At 42.2% G+C, this 17,502-nt stretch overlaps 1 protein-coding gene across 2 annotated transcripts in view; it reads left to right on the forward strand.

Moving 5' to 3' along the window:
• LOC105476434 (ring finger protein 214) overlaps positions 1-17,502 on the forward strand; it is a 63,263-nt gene that overhangs the window by 3,553 nt on the left and 42,208 nt on the right. For both annotated transcript variants that reach the window (XM_071075991.1, XM_011732394.3), the window contains exons 3-6: positions 2,418-2,928; positions 3,615-3,674; positions 9,406-9,546; positions 11,777-11,916. In XM_071075991.1, the coding sequence (XP_070932092.1) occupies positions 2,418-2,928; positions 3,615-3,674; positions 9,406-9,546; positions 11,777-11,916 (852 nt within the window). The remainder of the gene's footprint in view (positions 1-2,417; positions 2,929-3,614; positions 3,675-9,405; positions 9,547-11,776; positions 11,917-17,502) is intronic.

Raw genomic sequence — 17,502 nt, forward strand, 5'->3', positions numbered from 1 at the left:
GAACTCCTGACCTCAAGTGATCTGCCCGCCTTGGCCTCCCAAAGTGCTGGCATTACAGGGGTGAGCCACTGCACCTAGCTCCCTCAACTTTTGTTTTGTTTTGTTTTTGAGACAGTGAGTGTCTTGCTCTGTCGCCAGGCTGGAGTGCCCTGGCGCAATTTCCGCTCACTGCAACCTCTGCCTCCCGAGTTCAAGCGATTCTCCTGCCTAAGCCTCCCTAGTAGCTGGGATTACAGGTGCCCACCACCATGCCCGGCTAATTTTTTGTATTGTAGTAGAGACAGGGTTTCACCATGTTGTCCAGGATAGTCTCAGTCTCCTGACCTTGTGATCGGCCTGCCTCAGCCTCTCGAAGTGTTGGGATTACAGGCGTGAGCCACTGCGCCTGGCCCTCCCTCAGCTATTTTCTAGAGTGCCTGAGTCCTCTAATACAATAGCTAACACTTGACTACAGTTCTATATGTGTTAACACATTTAATCTTTAAAACAGTCTCGGGAGGTAGTGATAATATTATTATTCCCATTTACAGGTGAGGAAACTGAGACACAGAGAGGTTAGTAATTTGCCCAAGGTTTCCAAGCTATGTTGGAGTCAGAGTTTTGATAAAGTCAACTACATACACTAGTAATAATGGCAGCTAAGGTTTATTGAATGTTTACTATATGCCAGGCACTATACTGAATACTTCATGTGGATTATCTCATGGAATCCTCACAACAGTCCTATTAGGAGGATAGTATTATTTCTGTTTTACAAATAAAGTAACTTGCCAAGAGTCAGACAGCTTGTAAATGGTGGGCGGAGTCAGGATTCAAACTCAGGTACTATATATGCCTGAATTTTTAATTAAGCACCTCCTCACAGTTAACTCCCAGCAGGAAGGAATCAGCTTCAAGTGTTTACATTGAGACAGGGTCTCCCTCTATCACCTAGGCTGGAGTACAGTGGTGCGATCATGGCCTACTGCAGCCTCCACCTCCTGGGCTTAAGCAGTCCTCTCACTTCAGCCTCCCAAGTAGCTGGAGCTACAGGTGCACGCCACTACATTCAGCTACTTTTAACATTTTTTTGTAGAGACAAGGTCTTGCCATGTTTCCCAGGCTAGTCTTGAACTCCTGACCTCAAATAATGCTCCTGCCTTGACCTCCCAAAGTGTTGGGATTACAGGCATGAGCCATTGTTCCTCACCGAGGTATTCTTTCAGTTGTTTTATTTTGAACTGGTATGACTGAGGAAACAAAGATGCATCAACTTGAATCCTCTGTGCTGGTTGGGTATGGTTAAGAGTGTCAGTTATAGAATTAGTTTAAAAAAAGAGGGTGGGGTCAAATAAATTAAACATAAGCGTTAATTCCTGGGTGAAAGATGTACAGTTGTGAATGTTGGATGTCATTGTAAATATGTTTTAAGACCCCTTTAAGAAACAATCCCTCACTTCAGCCTGGGTGACAAAGTGAAACCCTGTCTCAAAAAATCAATCAATAAATAATTAAAGCAGCACCTTGAATGGCTGTGACAAGTGACAGAATATCCTAATATTAAGCATATGTATACTTACTGTGTGGGATAAAATTTCTATTGACAGCTTCAATTTTGGATTCAAAATTGTCTGTACTTTAGACAACTTAAAGTTTAGATGCTATACTCTGGAACTGTTGAAGAACCTAAAAAGTGGTTCTGGTCAAAGATCTCTATAATGAGTTTGAATGAAAATTATTCTTGTGGAAGGTGAGAGAGGAATCAAAACAATATTTCTAAGTTAATATTTTATTATAATATGTATAACTAAATTAGTATATGTAACTAAAATATTCTAACTAGCATTAGGCTAATTCATCGGTATCCCCAAAACTTATTCCAGTTGGCCCTCAAAAATTATTTGGATCTTCAGAATCATTTATGTTTGGCCATTTACTGTAGACTGTCTTTAGAACCCAGATTTTTGGCTGGCTGTGGTGGCTCACGCCTATAATTCCAACACTTTGAGAGGCTGATGCAGGCAGATGGATCCCTTGAGCACAGGAGTTTGAGACCAGCCTGGGCAACATGGCAAAACCATGCAAAAAATACAAAAAATTAGCTGGGCATGGTGGCATGTTACTGTAGTCCTAGTTACTCAGGAGGCTGAGGTGGAGGATCACTTGAGCCAAGGATGTTGAGACTGCAGTGAGCCTTGATTGCGCCACTGCATTCTAGCTTGGGTGACAAGAGTTTAGACCCTCTCTAAAAACAAAAACAAAAAACAAAAAACTAGGTCTTAACCACCAAGCTATACTACCTGCATATGGGATAGAAATCATTGGATTGAAACTAAGTTCTTTCATTGTGATAGTCAGGAGGGTTTACATAGTCTAGTTTTGTTCTTCTAGTAGTTAAAAGTATTATAACTTTTCTTTTCATCTTATGTGTTTGATAGCACCAAAGACTCTGCACAGAAACAGAAGAACTCACCCCTGTTGAGTGTAAGTAGCCAAACGATAACCAAGGAGAATAACAGAAATGTCCATTTGGAGCACTCAGAGCAGAATCCTGGTTCATCAGCAGGTGACACCTCAGCAGCGCACCCGGCGATTTTAGGAGAAAACTTGATAGCCACAGCCCTTTGTCTTTCTGGCAGTGGATCTCAGTCTGATTTGAAGGACGTGGCCAGCACAGCAGGAGAGGAGGGGGACACAAGCCTCCGGGAGAACCTCCATCCAGCCACTCGGTCTCTTAAGGCAGGGTGCCATACAAAGCAGCTTGCCTCCGGGAATTGCTCTGAAGAGAAATCCCCACAAGCCTCCATCCTAAAGGAAGGTAACAGGGATACAGGCTTGGATTTCCGACCTGTAGTGTCTCCAGCAAATGGGGTTGAAGGAGTCCGAGTGGATCAGGATGATGATCAAGATAGCTCTTCCCTGAAGCTTTCTCAGAACATTGCTGTACAGGTCAAGTGTCAAGTTTCTACTACTAAAATGTAACTGGGGGGTGGTGGGGTTCAGGGTAGGAGCTATTTCTTCATATTTGGTGGAGAACTTGCTGGCTTGTTTTGTCTTTTGTGTTTTTGCTAGCAGCCATCGTACTACTTTGATACAGTGCCATGCAATGACTTCATTCTGATGTTCAGTAAATAAGAAAGCCAGTAGCTAGTGTCTCATCTTATGGCAAGTAGGAACTTTATGACCTACGTAGTCTCTTTCACTGAGTAACTGATGAGTTCAGGACATTAGCATTTGTATTTATCCCCTTTGTCCTTGCAGGAAGAGTCCTTGTTAATTCTCTGAGTCACATCTTAAGAAGTACAGTGTATCCTGCCTTCTAGTGACGGGTGTGCTTTGTTGTAGGAAAAAGTATGGGCACAACAGACTGTAGAGGGCAGACATCTCATCTCAGACTTGAGGCTTTCTCTCAGTCAGTCGTTGGGTCTTGTTTGGGTTATTTTGTGGGACTGATGATTAATGCAGGGTGGATGTTGGTGTCCATTTGCCAGAACTACATTGCTTAGCTTGCTTGGAAGCTGGTAAGGGGAAAGAGCAAAAAGTTAGTTACCTGTGGCAGAATTCTAGGTGTTAGTGATTCTGCCTCTTTTAAAGTGTCTCTGAACAATTCTAAATATAACTTTTTTCCTTTATAGACTGACTTTAAGATGGCTGATTCAGAGGTAAACACAGATCAAGATATTGAAAAGAATTTGGTAAGTATTTAAACTGTCGTTGTTATATGAAGTCATTATCAAACAGAAGATCTAGAGGCATATCATCTCAGTTGGAAAAGGTGCAGGAGTCCCCTTCATAAAATCCCTGACAGATGGTCAGCTAACTTTTCCTTGATCACTTCCAGAGATGGGAAGCTTACTACCTCACAACGCAACCAGTTACGTTTAAAAAAAAAATAGCTCTTATTGGCCAGGCACAGTGGCTCATGCCCATAATCCTAGCATTTTGGGAAGCTGAAGTGGGTGAATCGCTTGAGCTCTGGAGTTTGAGACCAGCCTGGGCAACGTGGTGAAACCCCTTGTCTACAAAAAATACACGTGGTGGATGTGGTGTGGTGGTGGATGCCTATGGTCCTAGCTACCCAGGAGGCTGAGGTGGGAGGATCACCTGTTCACCTGAGCCCAGGAGGTCGAGGCTGTGTGAGCCATGATTGTGTGATTGTACTGCAGCCTGGGTGACAGAGTGAGACCCTGTCTCAAAAAAAATTAAAAAAAAAAAAAAAAAAAAGGCCAGGCACAGTGGCTCACACCTGTAATCCCAGCACGTTGGGAGGCCAAGGCAGGCGGATCACCTGAGGTCAAGAGTTCAAGACCAGCCTGGCCAACGTGGTGAAACCCCATCTCTACTAAAAATACAAAAGTTAGCTGGGCGTGGTGGTGCATGCCTGTAATCCCAGCTACTCAGGAGGCTGAGGCAGGAGAATGGCTTGAACCTGGGAGGCAGAGGTTGTAGTGAGCCAAGATTGCACCACTGCACCCCAGCCTGCACAACAGAGAAGCTCCGTCTCAAAAAACCAAAATAAAAGCTCTTATTGTTAGATTTTATTCTGAGATGAAGATAAAACCCTTATAACTTCTTACTTCAGGCCGGGTGCAGTGGCTCACGCCTGTAAGTCTAGCACTTTCGGAGGCCGAGGCGGGTGGATCACCTGAGGTCAGGAGTTTGAGACCAGCCTGACTAACATGGTGAAACCCTGTCTTTACTAAAAATACAAAAATTTAGGCCAGGCACGGTGGCTCACATCTGTAATCCTAGCGCTTTGGGAGGCTGAGGCAGGCAGATTGTCTGAGCTCAGGAGTTTGAGACCAGCCTGGGCAACATGGTGAAACCCCATCTCTATTAAAAATACAAAAAATTAACCAGGCGTGGTGGCGTGTGCCTGTAATCCCAGCTGCTTGGGAGGCTGAGGCATGAGATTAGCTTGAACCTGGGAGGCAGAGATTGCAGTGAGCTGAGATCGTGCCACTGCGCTCTAGCCTGGGTGTCAGAGTGAGACTGTCTCAAAAAAAAAACCAAACAACAACAAAAAAATGAAAAGTAGCCAGGGGTGGTGGTACTGCCTGTAATCCCAGCTACTTGGGAGGTTGAGGCAGAAGAATTGCTTGAACCCGGGAGGCTGAGGTGGCAGCGAGCTTCTTGTTTCAGGCCCGGTGTGGTGGCTCATGCCTGTAATCCCAGCACTTTGGGAGGCTGAGGTGGGTGGATCATGAGGTCAAGAGATTGAGACCGTCCTGGCCAATGTGGTGAAACCCTATCTGTACTAAAAATACAAAAATCAGCCGGGCGTGGTGGCACATGCCTGTAGTCCTAGCTACTTGGGAAGGTGAGGCAGGAGAATTGCCTAAACCCGGGAGGTGGAGGTTGCAGTGAGCTAAGATTGCACCACTGCACTGCAGCCTGGTGACAGAGTGAGAATCCGTCTCAGAAAAAAAAAAGTTCTTATTATAGTTTTCTCTTGAGCCTTATGGAATAAATCCAGTTCCTTTCCTGCTTGTTAGCCCTGTGTATATTTGAAGTTTTTTTATGCCTGTTCCCCTTATTCTCTTTCTCCCCAAGTTCAAACCTTTCCAGGTGAAACATCCTCAGATGTTTTTAGTATTCCTTTTGATACTATTTTGATACTATTTTCCATTTCTTTATCATCATTCTGGTTACTTTCACCTAGACATGGTCCATTTTATCAATATTTGTTTTAAAAAGTGATCTCGAGAACCATATATGATAGTACAGATACAGTATAATTACTTTATAATATAGTGGAATCTCTTAGTATCTCTCATTCTAGACTTTCTTAAGCTTACATTGACTTATTTTGGCAATTTTTTCATACTGTTAAGCTTTTAGTCAAATTCCATCCAGTCTTTTTTTTCATAGATTATTTACTTGTATCCTTCTAATTTTATCCCCAGATAGTTGATTTTTGAAGAGAACGTCACACTTACCTTTGTTAAAATGCTCCCTTTGATCCATCCCTGGCCTTTTGTGGCTAAAATGTCCACCTTTAAGTATATGGATATCTAAATGTACACTTTTTAAAAGGAAAGTAATACTGGGAAAGGCACCCCAGGAAGAGGTCTTTAGGGTAAGATATGTTAATTTATAAAGAGTGGTATAAAAAGGGAAAATGCTTGTAGCAACCAGATAAGATAGTGGATATTTGGTGCAAGTTGAAGAAATTGAAGGGTATATGGAAAAAGTTACTGGTGTACATTAACCAGATGAAGCCAATAAAAGTTTTAAAACAGAGAGTAGCAACTTGGGACGTAATTGTAACAGTCAACTAGATGAAGCAGGAACGAATGAAAACCCAGCAAGTACTGGACCAAAGGAGGACTAGAGTTGTGTTTTGTTTGGCTCTGTCTTTTGGGTGGTAGTGAGGTCTACATGCTTTTAAAAAGGCAATGAGGCTGGGCGCAGTGGCTTATGCCTGTAATCTCAGCACTTCGGGAGGCCGAGGTGGGGGGTATCACCTGAAGTCAGGAGTTCAAGACCAGCCTGGCCAACATGGCAAAACCTCATCTCTACTAAAAATAAAAAAATTAGCTGGACGTAGTGGCGGGCGCCTGTAATCCCAGCTACTCTGGAGGCTGAGGCAGAGAGAATTGCTTGAACTTGGGAAGCGGAGGTTGCAGTGAGCCGAGATTGCACCACGGCACTCCAGGCTGGGCGACAGAGCAAGACTGTGTCTTAGACAAACAAAACAAAACAAAAACCCAAAAAATAAAAAAGGCATTGAAACTAAGCAGGTGTTAAGCTTGGTGGCAGTATATGAAACCTGACTCCTGTTCTGTTTTCTACCCTTTTCATGTATTTATGGCCATTGCCCACTGCCTACTTTCGAAAGTGTTACTCCTAGTCCTAGGAACCAACTAGCCAAGGATAAAGCAGAGTAACAGTATATAAACTCTTTAGCTCGTTAAGACTGGACAAATTGGATCAAGCATGCCTTTAAGTTATCTCCTTGTATGTAGTAATAGTATGCATGTTAATACTTTTTTCATGATACTAATTTTTTTCCCCTGATCCTGTGTTTTAAACATGGATCATAGGCTGGGTGCCTTGGCTTATGCCTATAATCCCAGCACTTTGGGAGGCTGAGGTGAGTGGATTGCTTGAGTCTAAGAATTTGAGAACAACCTGGGCAACATAGTGAGACTTCATCTCTATAATAAAAATTATTATTATTATTTAGAAAAATGCATTATAGAAAAAGAAAAAAGTAAAGGAAAAGAGTTGTGGTTAAAAGAAAATAAAGGCTGGGCATGGTGGCTCACACTTGTAATCCCAGCACTTTGGGAGGCCAAGGCAGATGGATCCCTTGAAGTCAGGAGTTTGAGACCAGCCTAGCCAGCATGGTGAAACCCCGTCTGTACTAAAAATACAAAAACATTAGCCAGGCGTGGTGGCATGTGCCTGTAATCCCAGCTACTTGGGAGGCTGAGGCAGGAGAATTGCTTGAACCCGGGCTGCGGAGATTACAGTGTGCCGACATCACACCACTGCACTCCAGCCTGGGAGACAGAACGAGATCCCATCTCAAAAAAAAAAAAGAAGTTGGGTGCGGTGGAGCACACCTGTAATCTCAGCACTTTGGGAGGCTAAGGCAGGCGGATTGCTTGAGGCCAGGAGTTTAAGACCGGCTTGGCCAACATGGCAAAACCCCATATCTACTAAAAATGCAAAAATTAGCAGAGCATGTTGGCTCACACCCTTAATGCCAGCTACTTGGGAGGCTGAGGCACAATAATCGCTTGAACCCGGGAGGCAGAGGTTACCATAAGCCGAGATTGCACCACTGCACTCTAGCCTGGGTCACAGAGTGAGACTCTGTCTCAAAAAAGAATAATCTACTGGTTTCAACTTTTCTTTGGTTAAGATCCTCTTTCAGTATCTTTTGGAAACTTTGAATTCTTGTCTCAGAAAGATATATACATACACCAGTTGCAGAAAGTTCAAAGATTCCCTGAGGTCCACCTGTAGAATCCAGGTTCAGAATCCCTGGAAAGGTGTGATGCTGAGTAATCAGCTGTTTGGGACACCTTAGTCACATTTCAGTACATGGACTAAAGATTAGCTTGTCCCAAAGCCAAGGTCCTATCTTGAGAGTCTTTTTTATTTTTTATTTTATTTATTTATTTATTTATTTTGAGACAGAGTCTCGCTCTGTCACCCAGTCTGGAGTGCAGTGGCACAATCTCTGCTCACTGCAACCTTTGCCTCCTGGGTTCAAGTGATTCTCCTGCCTCAGCCTCCCAAGTAGCTGGGATTACAGGCATGTGCCACCATGCCTGGCTAATTTTGTATTTTTAGTAGAGACGGGATTGCACTATGTTAGCCAGGCTGATCTCGAACTCCTGACCTCAGGTGATCCGCCCACCTCAGCTTCCCAAAGTGCTGGGACTACAGGTGTGAGCCACCGTGCCTGGCCTTGAGAGCCTTTTGTAAACATGATTATAGTATGATATTTTCCCTGTTCATTTTTAAAATTTTTTTCTTTGAAAACAGTTATTTAATGAAAAAATTCAGTTTAGTGCTCTCAGTTTAAATATTATGTGGGCTACTTCATACTAAATGTGTTTTAAGTTGGCCCTCTTCAAATTTTAGTGTCCCTTTGAAAGGTAACCATTGATTTTCTTGATTTACTGACATGGGGGTGGCAGAGCTAAACTGTTTTCAGAAGCAGTTCTATTTTTTTATTTATTGTTGTTGTTTTTTGATAGAGACCAGGTATTACTACATTGCCCAGGCTGGTCTTGAGCTTCTGGCCTCAAGCAGTCTTCCTGCCTTGGCCCCTCAAAGTGCTGGGATTATAGGCCAGAACCACCGTGCCTTGTCTAGAAGCCTCACTTCTAATCCAGACTTTATATGAAAGCTTGCTGAGTTGTTCAGTCTGAATACCAGGTTCCCAGACATCTTTAGAGGATCCATCAGTTTTCAGTGTTATTAACCAGTAAGGAATCATGTTCCTGGACGCTTTTTTGAGAGAGTCTTGCTCTCTCGCCTAGGCTGAAGTGCAGTGGCGTGATCTCAGCTCACTGTAACCTCTGCCTCCCAGGTTCAAGCAATCATCCCACCTCAGCCTCCCAAGTAGCTGGGACTACAGTCGGGTACCGGCATGCCCAGCTAATTTTTGTATTTTTTTAAGAGCCCAGGTTTTGCCATGTTGCCCAAGCTGGTCTCGAATTCCTGAACGCAAGTGATCCGCCTACCTCAGCCTCCCAAAGTGCTGCAGTTATAGGTGTGAACCACCATGCCCAGCCAATCTCATCATATGTTAATGAATTTAAATTTATATAGCCACATATGGTTAGTAGCTTCATTATTGGATAGTGCAGTCATAGAGCTCTATACAATGCCTTGGACAGTCACTGGTGAATGTTTCTTGTGATTAAATTAGGAAATAAACTTTTCTTGTCTTGTTCATAATAGGATAAAATGATGACAGAGAGAACACTGTTGAAGGAGCGTTACCAGGAGGTCCTGGACAAACAGAGGCAAGTGGAGAATCAGCTCCAAGTGCAATTAAAGCAGCTTCAGCAAAGGAGAGAAGAAGAAATGAAGAATCACCAGGTATTTTGCTTATATTGAAATTGTCAATGAGTTAAGCAGCAGTCTCTGATCAAACTTTAATTTTTTAAAAACTTTATGTATTTATTTATTTTTGAGACAGTCTCACTCTGTCACTCAGCCTGGAGTGCAGTAGCATAATCTTGGCTCACTGCAGCCTCTGTCTGCTGGGCTTAAGTGATCCTCCCACCTCAGCCTCCCAAGTAGCTGGGAACGCAGGTGCATGCCACTATGCCTGGCTCACTTTTTATGTTTTTGGTAGAGACGGGGTTTTGCCATGTTGCCCAGGCTGGTCTTGAACTCCAGACTCAAGAAATCCGCCCGCTTTGGCCTCCCAAAGGAGGCCTTTTTATTTCAGTTAACTCAAAAATAAAATTAAAGTTTGAGCCATCCATACCCAACTCAAACTTTAATTTTATTTTTGAGTTAATTGAAATAAAAAGGCAAGGCCGGATGTGGTGGCTCATACCTGTAATCCCAGCACTTTGAGAGGTCGAGGCTGGTGGATCACTTGAGTCCAGGAGTTTGAACCAGCCTGGGCAACATGGCAAAATCCCATCTCTACCAAAAATACAAAAAATGAGCCGGGCATGGTGGTGCATACCTGTGGTCCCAGCTACATGGGAGGCTGAGGTGGGAGGATTGCTTAAGCCCAGAAGGCAGAGGTTGCAGTGAGCTGAGATTGTGCCACTGCACTCCAGCCTGAGTAACAGAACGATACCCTGTCTCAAAGAAAAGTATTAATACTCATAGACTTTTTTTTTTTTTTGAGACGGAGTCTCACTCTGTCACCCAGGCTGTAGTGCAGTGGCACAATCTCTGCTCACTGCAAGCTCCACCTCCTGGATTCATGCTATTCTCCTGCCTCAGCCTCCTGAGTAGCTGGGACTATAGGTGCCTGCCACCACGCCTGGCTGATTTTTTTTTTTTTTTTAATAGTAGAGATGGGGTTTCACTGTGTTAACCAGGATGGTCTTGATCTTCTGACCTCGTGATCCGCCTACCTTGGCCTCCCGAAATGCTGGGATTACAGGCGTGAGCCACTGTGCCAGACCACTCATAGACTTTTAATAGAGAATGTTTGGATACATTAGATATATCCATATGTTATAGAGCTATTTTTGAATTAGATCGATATTTATTGACATAATACATTCATGTCAAGTAAAAGAAATCAGGATGCAAAGTAATGTATGTAAAACGACCTCATTAAAAAAAAAGCAAAGAAATGCATACGTAAGTATGTCTTTGTGTGAGCATAGAGAAAGATGTGAAAGCATAATACAAAGCAGTTAACACATTGATCACTCTTATGGGTGGAAGTGGTATGAAGTGGGGGAGTGACTCTTTATCACCTTTGTGTTATTTTACTTTTTCTTTTTTTTTTTCTTTTTTTTTGAGACTGGGTGTTGTTCTGTTGCCCAGGCTGTAGTACAGTGGGTGCAATCAAGGCTCACTGTATCCTTGACTTGACTTTCTGGGCTCAAGCTATCCTTCCACCTCAGCCTCTCGAGTATCTGGACTACAGGCATGTGCCACCACACCTGGCTAATTTTTTTTATTTTTTGTAGAGACAAGGTCTCTGTGTTGCCTAGGCTGGACTCGAACTCCTGGACACGCCGATCTTCCTGCCTTGGGTTCCCAAAGTGCGAGGATTATAGGCATGAGCCACTGTTCCTGGCCTGTTTGACTTCTTATTTAAAAAAAAAAAAAAGTGTGTGTTTGTACATATATATGTTTGTGTATATATATATGTGTGTGTGTATATATGTGTATATTTGTTGTTGTTAAAGAGTGAAACAGACAAAACTCATTCCTAATAAAGTAGAATCATAACAAAATGAAACAAAACAATATTTGTTGGAGGTAACAGACCCTCACCTGGTACGAGAACACCTTTCTCAGCATTCTCGACAGGTGTTCATTCAGCCTTTATTTGAACACCAGTAATGGAGAGCTTACTGCTTCACGAGGCAGTATATTCCATTTTTGAACGATTGCAATTGCTAGAAATTATTTTTCCTGTTGAGTTGAGATCTGCATTACTGTAACTTTCTCCTTTAGGTCTGAATACTGGCTTTTGGAGCTACTCATCAACCACATTCTTTCAATTCAATTTGAATTCACTAAAGTCAACACGTGAATTTATGATAGTTGAAAATAACCTTCGCATCAAAAGAACTAACTTATTTTCTTTTTTATTTGTGTGCGACTCTAATTGTGTGGAACTCAGGAGATATTAAAGGCTATTCAGGATGTGACAATAAAGCGGGAAGAAACAAAGAAGAAGATAGAGAAAGAAAAGAAGGAGTTTTTGCAGAAGGAGCAGGATCTGAAAGCTGAAATTGAGAAGCTTTGTGAGAAGGGCAGAAGGTAACTGATGTTAAGAATAAAAACCCTGTATGTATGTATATATGCATGAGGGGCCAGACCTGTTTGTATTTGTAGTTTCTTTCCCTTTGGTTTAATTTTTATTTGAAAAATAAGTGTGCAAGCAAAAACTCTCCAATGACTTTAGGTTTTTCAGCATCAAACATTAGACTTCATAGAAAAAAGTTCAGAGATTTATTAAATACTTTGAAATAATAACAGTTAATTGTTGAGTCCCAAGTGTGGTCAAGATTTTGATACAGTCTGGACGTAGCGGCTCACACCTATAATCCCAGTGCTTTGGGACGCCAAGGTGGGAGGATTGCTTGAGGCCAGGAGTTTGAGACCAGCCTGAGCAAGCTAGCAAGACTCCCTCTCTACAAAGAAATAAAAAACAAAAATTAGCTGGTTGTGGTGGCACGTGGCTGTAGTCCTAGCTACTTGGGAGGCTGAGGTGGAAGAATCGCTTGAGCCCAGGAGTTCCAGGCTGTACTCAGCTATGATTACGCCACTGCACTCCAGCTTGGGTGACAGAGCAAGACCTTGTCTCTTAAATAAAAAAATTTTTTTATATGAATCTAACACTGATTTCACTTTATAACCTGATGTTTACAAGTTCAGACCATAGGCCAGGCACGGTGGCCTGTTATCCCAGCACTTGGGGAGGCTGAGGCAGGTGGATCACAAGGTCAGGAAATCGAGACCATCCTGGCCAACATGGTGAAACCCCATCTCTACTAAAATATACAAGATTAGCTGGGTGTGGCGGCACACGCCTGTAGACCCAGCTACTTGGTAGGCTGAGGCAGGGGAGTCACTTGAACCCAGGAGGCGGAAGGTGGAGGTTGCAGTGAGCTAAGATCGTGCCACTGGACTTCAGCCTGGTGACAGAGTGAGACCCCGTCTCAGAAAGAAAAAACAAAACCAAGTTCAGACCATGAGCATACTTTGAATGATTACATTTATGTTATTCAGCATCCGAAGTAAATTTCAGACAGTAACTTTGTAAGCTGTTTGTGAAAGAATTATTTAGTGGATTTGTGTCCTTTTCTAGGTACTGCAGAAAAAGCAAAGTGGCCATAGAATTTGGTCAAATTCTCAATTTTCTAAGTTTCTTTTTTTTTTTCTTTTGAGACGGAGTCTTGCTCTGTTGCCCAAGGTGGAGTGCAGTGGCATAATCTCGGCTCACTGCAAGCTCCGCCTCCCGGGTTTACGTCATTTTCCAGCCTCGGCCTCCTGAGTAGCTGGGACTACAGGCGCCCCCCATCATGCCCAGCTAATATTTTTGTATTTTTAGTAGAGATGGGGTTTCACCGTGTTAGCCGGGATGGTCTCGATCTCCTGACTTCATGATCTGCCTGCCTCGGCCTCCCAAAGTGCTGGGGTTACAGGTGTGAGCCACCATGCCCGGCCAATTTTCTAAGTTTCTTAAAATGACCTGTTTGAAAATCAGAATAGCTGTGAATACTTTGTTGATTTTATTTAAGTTCTACCAAAATGCTTTTTGTTTATCAAAAAAATTTTGGCTTTTTCCAATGCGTCAGACTGCTGAGTTAGCAAGCTCATATGCTGAATCATTTTCTGAGTCTCCGAGATAATAACTGTGAAGCTCAACATGAGGAATTGTGTTTGAGAGAGGGCTTGTAGACCAATCAGTTGTTCTGTTGAGAATCTAGTGATACCGAATGATTAGAAGGTGGGTCGGTTGTCTATAATGATAATTTTCCAGAAATTATGAAGAGTGTACCTGGAATAGAACACTGTCCCAGCCACTGTCAGTGATCAAAGCAGTTGCTCCCACCCCATGACATGGTCTCTGCCATTGTCTTCACAGTCTGTGTGAGAAAGATGACCATAGATATGTAGCAACTTAGCAGCAGATATTAAAGTGCAGAAACTGGGAAGATGAGTCTATAATGTTATTCTAAGCCCCGCAGAAAATTTCCTTTTGATGTGTGCTCTTTACATTCTTTTTTCTTTTTTTTTTTTTTTTGAGATAGAGTCTTGCTCTGTCGCCCAGGTTGGAGTGCAGTGGCACAATCTCGGCTCACTGCAATCTCTGCCTCCTGGGTTCAAGTGATTCTTTTGCCTCAGCCACCTGAGTATCTGGGATTACAGGCAAGTGCCATCATGCCCAGATAATTTTTTAAATTTTTTTATAAAGATGAGGATCTCACTCCGTTGACCAGGCTGGTCTCAAACTTCTGGCTTCAAGCGATCCACTTGCCTTGGCCTCCCAAAGTGCTGGGATTACAGGTGTGAGCTACCGTGCCCAGCCTTTTTTTAATTTTTAATTTTTATTTTTTTACCTTCAACAAACTCACTTTTACTCTTTACATTCTTTATGTAACTCTACTATCTTTTCCATTTGATTGAATTGCTACAGATGGTGATTGATACTAATAATTTTGGTGTTTGTGTTCTTGAAGATCCATTTTTTTCTTTAAATTTATATGTCACAGTGTCAGAATAATGTTTTTTGCCATTCTTTCTGTTAAGTGTGGGATTCAGTTTTCCGGAAGCAGGGGGAATGTCTTTTGTAGGAATCTTTGTTCTAGCAGTGGTGTAGGTTTTGCTTAGCATTCCATCATTCATAGGAACCAGGACGCATAGATTTTGGTCATTATATTAGTCACCTTGGCCTGCCATAACAGAATACCATTGACTAGGTGGCTTAAACAGCAGAATATTTTACAGTTCTGGAGGCTGGAAGTCCAACGTAAAGATGCTGGCAGGTTTGGTTTCTGGTGAGAATCTTTTCCTGGCTTGCCGACAGCTGCCTTCTTCTGGTCTCACATGGCTTTTGCGCTATGCATGCATATTCCTGGTGTCTCTTCCTCTTCTTATAAGGACACCAGTCCTATTGGATTAGGTTCCCACTTTATGACTTCATTTAACCATAATTGCCTCTTTCAAGGCCCACTATCCAAATACAATTACACTGGGGTTAGGGCTTCAAGATATGAGTTTTAAGGGGCACAGTTCAGTCCATAACAATTATATTTCCTGTTTCTAGTGTTTTCATTCATTTGTTCAGCCAGCATTTATTGAATATCTACTATGAGCCAGACAGTAGGGCCTGGAGAGTAAAAAGTCTTCAAAGAGATTACTGTTTATTATGAGAGACAGATAGATAAACAGATGATTGCAAAATAGTGTAATGATACCATGACAGTGGTGGTATGAAAGCATCTGAAAGAGGCACATAACCCAGACTGGGTAGGGGAGTCATAGAGGGCTTCCCAGGGGATATCATTCCAGAATCGAGTCCTGAAAAATAAGGGGCCGAAGATAACCACCAAATGAAATGCATGATCCTTGGTTTTATCCTGAATCAAACAAACTATAATTATAGGACATTTTGGAATAATTGGGAAAATATCAATAAGGACTACGTGTTAGGTAATATTGTGTCAGTGTTACATATTTTGAGTGTATAAGCCCATGTTGAAAAAAGTTTAAGAAATTAAAAAAATATTTTGCATGTGATTATGACATTGTTTCATTATGTAGAAAGATGTTCTTGTTCATAAGAGATACTTGCTGAAGTTTTAGGAGTTAAGTGTCATGATATAAATGTGGCAAAAAATGTAACAACTGATAAATCTAGATGACAGGTAGATATTCATTTTATTATTTTATTAACTTTTTGTTGGTTTAAAATTTTCGAAGAAAAAGTAACAGGGGTCAGGGTAGGTATAGGGAAGAATTAGCCAGGCAACAAATGAAGGAAAAGACACTGCCGGCCAGGGACTCCGAAATGAGAGAGAAAAGCAAGCCAGATGTGAAGTGGGGGAATGAGGCCAGATCAGAAAAGGCTTTTATACTGTGTTAAGGAATTTGAGTTTCTCCATGATAGAGATATTGAAGGATTTTTAAGGGAGGAGAGTATCAAATGATACAATTTGCGTTTTATTTTTATTTTATTTTACTTTTTTATTTTTTGAGACAGAGTTTTGCTCTGTTGCCCAGGCAGGAGTGCAGTGGTACGATCTTGGCTAACTGCAACCTCCATCTCCTGGGTTCAAGTGATTCTCCTGCCTCAGCCTCCCGAATAGCTGTAACTACAGTCCTGTGCCACTATGCCTGGCTAGTTTTTGTGTTTTTAGTAGAGACAAGGTTTCACCATGTTGGCCAGGCTAGTCTTGAACTCCTGACCTCAAGTGATCCACCCGCCTTGGCCTCCCAAAGTGGTAGGATTATGGGTGTGAGCCATCATGACTGGCCTACAATTTGCATTTTAAGTAGATTACTTGGGCAGTTGGAAAATGGATTGGATTAGTGTATTTGACCAGTTAAGGGGACTTACCTTGTCAGAGCCTAGGTTAGAATAATTATGGCTGAAACTAAAGTAGTGCCAGTGGGAATGAGAGAAATGAACACATTTATAAGACATTTAGGGGCAGCACTGATCAGTGTGGGTAGACAGGGTTGAGTTAGGGATCACTCCCATATTTCTGGCTTGGAAAATTAGGGAAATAATGGGGTTCTTTAATAAGATGTCTTATCTGTCTTATACGTTTTAACTTAAATTCTGCCTTCTTTGCAGAATTGCTTGTGCCATTTCTTTATGAACTGAATCTGAAATTTTTGTTTTGTTTTGTTTTGTTTTTTGAGACGGAGTCTTGCTCTGTCACCCAGGCTGGAATGCAGTGGTGTGATCTCGGCTCACTGCAGCCTCCATCTCCCGGATTCAAGCAATTCTCCTGCCTCAGACTCCCAAGTAGCTGGGACTACAGGTGCCTGCCACCACACCCGGCTCATTTTTTGTGTTTTTAGTAGAGACAGGGTTTCACTGTGTTAGCCAGGATGGTCTCAATCTCCTGACCTCGTGATCTGCCCGCCTTGGCCTCCCAAAGTGCTAGGATAACAGGCATGAGCCACCTCGCCTGGCCTGAAAATTTTTTTTTTAATGTTTTATTCTTTTTTTCTTTTAGTGCTATATATCTGATAATTATTTGGTAAGTGTTTATTCTATCACTGGATTGGAAATTAAGGGAATTTCACATTAATATTATATAAAGATGAATTTGCTTAATAGAAATCTGCTAAGTGCTTTGTACTATTTGAAGGTAGTCACTATGTATTTCAATGTAATTATAATTTTTTTATTTTTAGAAACAGGATCTCACTCTGTTGGCCAGGCTGGAGTGTAGTAGTGGTACAGTCACGGCTCACTGAAGTCTTGAACTCCTGAGTTCAAGCCATCCTTCTGCCTCAGCCTCCCAAGTAGCTGGGACTACAGGTGTGCACCACCTTGCCCATCTAAGTTTTTCTATTTTGCAGAGACTGGATCTCAGTTTGTTGGCCAGGCTGATCTCAAACTCCTGCCCTTTACCTCCCAAAATTTTAGGATTACAGGTGTGAGCCACTGTACCTGGTCTAATTATATTTTTAAAGGAGACAAACTGAATTTACCAAAATGTAAAAGATCAAATATTTAGTTTAGTCACGTATTTGATTTTTTTTCTCCCGGACACCTGGCTGCTTTGTCCTGGAAGTTGTCTTACTTTTGCAGGGACAATTTCTAGTTCCCAGCTTTCATCCTTCAGGTAATTGCTGGCATTAGAAAGGTGAGGTTTCCCTGTT

The sequence above is a fragment of the Macaca nemestrina genome, chromosome 12 (genome assembly GCF_043159975.1).
Source record: "Macaca nemestrina isolate mMacNem1 chromosome 12, mMacNem.hap1, whole genome shotgun sequence".
Taxonomy (NCBI): Eukaryota; Metazoa; Chordata; class Mammalia; order Primates; family Cercopithecidae; genus Macaca; species Macaca nemestrina.